This window comes from Corvus kubaryi, unplaced genomic scaffold (assembly GCF_017639235.1).
Source record: "Corvus kubaryi isolate FWS band 111438036 unplaced genomic scaffold, C.kubaryi_AGA036_p1.0 37309, whole genome shotgun sequence".
Classification (NCBI taxonomy): Eukaryota; Metazoa; Chordata; class Aves; order Passeriformes; family Corvidae; genus Corvus; species Corvus kubaryi.
In genome coordinates, this window is record NW_024581097.1 from 194,534 (window position 1) to 198,817 (window position 4,284).

At 69.3% G+C, this 4,284-nt stretch overlaps 1 protein-coding gene across 1 annotated transcript; it reads right to left on the reverse strand.

The window, feature by feature from the left end:
- Positions 1 to 1,995: 1,995 nt before the first annotated feature.
- ARF3 (ADP ribosylation factor 3) lies at positions 1,996 to 4,069 on the reverse strand. The gene is made up of 4 exons (XM_042028981.1): positions 3,853 to 4,069; positions 3,632 to 3,742; positions 3,423 to 3,547; positions 1,996 to 3,001 (listed from the first exon to the last, which is right to left on the reverse strand). Exons 1-4 carry the CDS (start codon positions 3,998 to 4,000, stop codon positions 2,840 to 2,842), a joined length of 546 nt encoding a protein of 181 aa, XP_041884915.1. The 5' UTR covers positions 4,001 to 4,069; the 3' UTR covers positions 1,996 to 2,839.
- Positions 4,070 to 4,284: the final 215 nt, after the last annotated feature.

Genomic DNA, 4,284 nt, shown 5'->3' on the forward strand with positions numbered 1-4,284 from the left:
GCCCCGTGGCTCCCCCCTCCCACCGCCGCAGCCCGGTCTTTCCGGTGCCTCGTCCCCCATCCCGTGCCCAGGCCGGGCTCCCCGGTGCCCCCCGAGCAACACCATCCCGCCGGTGCCCCGTGTCCCGCCGCTCCCGCCGCTCCCCGCCGGTCCCGCCCCGGTCTCAGCTCTCTGCCCAAGGGGCCGCGTGGGTCCCCGGTGCCCGGTGTCTTCCGCGCAGCCCCAGTTCCCCCGTCCCCCCCGGGCTCACGATCGTCTCCAGCCGCAGCTCCCGAGCGCCGGTTTCGGTTTCGCTCTCGGCGGCGCGGGAGAGCGGCGGCGGCGACAGCAGCAGTGCCAAGAACAGAAGCGCGGCGTGGAACGGCATGGCCGGGCTGGCGGCGGAGGAACGGGGACCGGGACCGGGACCGCCCCCCACTTCGTGCCCCGCCCCCGGGCCCGCCCCCACACCGAGACCGGCCCCGGGACGGGCACCCGCAGCTGCTCCGGGCCCCAGCGGAGTTGGGGGACAGAAGGATTCTCGGGACCGGCCGCTGCATCGGTGCCCGGTGCCCCGCGTGGGGACCCAGCCCGGCCGGCACCTGGGTCCGGTCCTGCCCGGGCACCGTCCCGGCGGCTTCGGCCCGCACCGAGCGGGGGCTCCAGGTGAGGGCCAGAGTGGGGATCAAGACGGAGGGTCTGGGCGGGGGTCCGGGCCGGGGGACCCCCGCCCAGGCACCGGTTGGATGCAGCCCCCGGTGTCCTGGCGCCGCCGGTGCCAGCAGGCGGCAGCACAGCCCGGGGAAACCGGCACCCACCGGGGCCCGGGACCCCTCCCCGGCTGCAGAACCCTTCTCCAGCACCCCGCGGGTGCAGGTCGTTCCTTCTCCTGGCACTTCAGCGGCTCTTCCAGCCCCGGCTGTGCAGGACAAGAGAAGCCGAGCCCCGAGCCCAGACGGGGGGGCCGCTGGCCGGCTGGAGCCCGGTGGGACGGAACCTACCCCAGAGTCCCCGTCCCTGTGCCCGGGGATACCCAGCCTCTAGGGCAGAGCTGGAAACACACGGAATGCCCCCGGTCTGGTGGGGTCACACCGGCACATGGTGGCAGCCTGGATCTCGCTCCGTGTCAGCGGGGATGGCCTCACTGCCGGCCCTGGTGTCACCGGCCCCGGTGCAGCTCCGGGATGGTGACGACGTTGACGCCGGGTGCAGCTCCCGGACGACGGCATCGGCACGCCGGCCCCACCGGCGCACCCACATACCAGCCTCGGTTGCCGAGAGGTGGGGAAGCCGGGCTGGCGGCTGGGCCCGGGGCCCTAATGGGATTAGGGGCGCCGGGTCAGCCCTCGCCACACAAAGCCGCTCGGTCCAGCTGGTGGGAACGCGTCAGTGCCGGCTCCGCTGCTCCCACCCACCGGGGACTCCCGGTCATCCACGCTGCAGCCCCCCGATGCAGCTCCCAGAGCCCCGGTCACCTGCACTGGAGCTCCCCCACGTCATTTCCACAGCCCCAGCCCACCAGCGAGCTCTGGTCACCCCCATTCCAGGCCCTCTGCAGCTCCCACCCACCAGGGAGCCCCGGACACCCCCAGCACAGCCCCCTGGTGCCACCAACACCAACAGCTCCCCAGCCACCAGTCCAGAGGGGGCACGGAGATGGGATGGCAGTGCTGGCCCCAAATGCAACTCAGTCCCCCTTAACCCGTGCGGGGGGGTGACATGGGGTAGGGGTGGCACGGGGGGGCCAAGTTCCACTCGCGCCCATCCCAGCACTGGCACCGTCCCCACGCCCCAGCTGGGATTAGCGCTAATGGGATTTACCATTTCATCCAATATTCCCCTAAAGATGAGCCTGGGAAGGGGGGGGCCCCTCCTCACCCCCTGCCAGCCCCACCTCACCCCCCCTGCCCCGTTAAGCTCTTTCTAATTAAAGCCAGTCCGGGGCTGTCCATCACTGTCCCCTCTGCAGGACCCCCACGCTGGGGGGGCTGCGGAAGAAGAGACGAGGGGCAGCGCTACATAAAACATGTTTAATATCCAAGGGGGGGGTCAGGGGAGGTCACCCACCGTCTCAGGCGCAGGGGGCTGGGGGGGTAGGGGTGAGAACACACGTCCCTGGACAGGGCAGAGCCGCAGCGACACATCACACCAAGCACAGACCGGGGGTATAAATACGGTGCTGGGGGCGGGGAGGGGGGGCACAGTACGGGGTGGGGGGGACACCGTCCGTCCGTGAAGGGCAGGGACATACAATCACTATGCTGGCATGATGGGGGGAGGCAGGCGGCCAGGGAGAGGAGGGGTGGGGGCATGGCCAAGGGGACCCCAGGAGTCCTGGCGGCCCCGTGCTCCCCCCTCCACGGGGGTCACGCTGCGGGGAGGAGACCTGCCTCGAAGTGACATGGGGGGGGCCGGGGACGTGTGGGATGCCCGGGGGGGCACACGGGGCCGGGAGGGGGTGCTGGGAGGGAGGGGGAAGTGTATAGTCCCAAATCCCCCCCCATGGCCCTGCTGCCCCCACATTTGGTCCAGAGGAAGGCGAGGGGTGCAGGGACATGCATGGGGACGGGGTGTCTCTGGCCCCCCTGGCAGGGCAGTGCCAAGGTGGCCCCCCCCCCCAGCCCCCATCCCACCCTCCCGGGGCTCTGCCCCTGCCCCCCTGGGCGTAATATAGAGCTCTAATTCCACGCACGCACACACGAGATCCGAGGGGAACCAGGGGGACCCCAAAAAAGGCGAAAAACCCCACAGCAACCGGTGCCAGAAGAAAGCAAAACCCAACCAGGGCAGGGAGGGGGCGGCCGGGGGGGGGGCCCTGGCGCGGCCCAGGGGGACCGGGGGGGCACAAGGGGACCCCCCCTCACTTCTTGTTCTTGAGCTGATTGGCGAGCCAGTCGAGGCCCTCGTAGAGCCCGTCCCCGCTGGTGGCACAGGTGGCCTGGATGTACCAGTTACGGTGGCGCAGGGAGTGCAGCCCCAGCTTGTCCGTGATCTCTGCTGCGTTCATGGCATTGGGCAGGTCCTGGAGCAGACAAGGGAGGTCACACAGGGGCCCGACACTGCAGCAACGGATACGACCCCTCCATGGGGGCTGGCACCAGCCCTGATGCCATGGGGGTGGGCACAACCCTGCCACAGGGGACCGTCGTGAGCCCTGATGCTATAGGAAGGGGCAGGAATCTGCCATGGGGATGTGAGACACCGGCTCTGACACCACAGGGATGGCCACAGGGCGTTAAAGACCAGCCCTGGTGCCATGGGGGTGGCCCTGGGGGCCAGCACCATCCCTGATGCCACAGGGATGGCCGTGGCTCTGCCACACAGTCTCTTTGACACCAGCCTTGATGCCACAGGCACAGGAGGTCCTACCACAGGACACCTGCCCTGACACCCTGGGGACAGTCTCAGTCCCACCCCAGGGCCCTCCCCACCCCCAGACCCACCTGCTTGTTGGCGAAGACGAGGAGGACGGCGTCCCGCAGCTCATCCTCCGCCAGCATCCGCATCAGCTCCTCCCGCGCCTCGTTCACCCGCTCCCGGTCGTTGCTGTCCACCACAAAGATCAGCCCTGGGGAGAGCAGCGGGCACTGACGGGGTCTCTGCAGTCACCCCGCTCCCCAAGTCCCCCCACTGCATCCCCTGAGACACCTACCCTGGGTGTTTTGGAAGTAATGCCTCCAGAGGGGCCGGATCTTGTCCTGCCCACCCACATCCCACACGGTGAAGCTGATGTTCTTGTACTCCACCGTCTCCACGTTGAACCCTGCGGGGAGCGACAGCGGAGGGAAACTGAGGCACGGGGAGCCGCGAGCTCCTTCAAAGGAGCCCTGATGGGGAGCGGTCTCTGCTCGGTGCCCCCCCAACCCCACCCACCGATGGTGGGGATGGTGGTGACGATCTCCCCCAGTTTGAGCTTGTAGAGGATGGTGGTCTTCCCAGCAGCGTCCAGCCCCACCATCAGGATCCGCATCTCCTTCTTCCCAATCAGGCTCTTCAGCAGGTTCCCGAAGATGTTGCCCATGGTGACGGCGGCGCTGGCTCCGAGGCCGGATCCTGCGGGGGCATGGGGCAGGCTGGGGGAGGCCCTGAAATCTGCAGGGGTGGGGCTGAAGGGGTCCTCTGTGCTTGGGGGGGGGGGCTGCGGGGATCAGGGATCCTCATGTCCTGGGGGGATGCAGGGCTTGGGGGACGCCAGGCAAGGGGCTGGGGAGGGGGCCACGCACTGCATGGGGGTGTCCCCGTGTGCAGCTCGATATGGGGGGGCTGCAAAGACAGGGATCCTGAGGCCCCCCCGCTGTACCCTGC

Excerpts from the sequence above, each read along its gene's own strand:
- ARF3 (XM_042028981.1), bottom strand. The coding sequence starts at position 4,000 with ATGGGCAACATCTTCGGGAACCTGCTGAAGAGCCTGATTGGGAAGAAG. Across the intron at positions 3,743-3,852 it reads CACCACCATCCCCACCATCG|GGTTCAACGTGGAGACGGTG; the intron begins GTGGGTGGGGTT and ends CGCTCCCCGCAG. Across the intron at positions 3,002-3,422 it reads TCGTCTTCGCCAACAAGCAG|GACCTGCCCAATGCCATGAA; the intron begins GTGGGTCTGGGG and ends TGTCTGCTCCAG.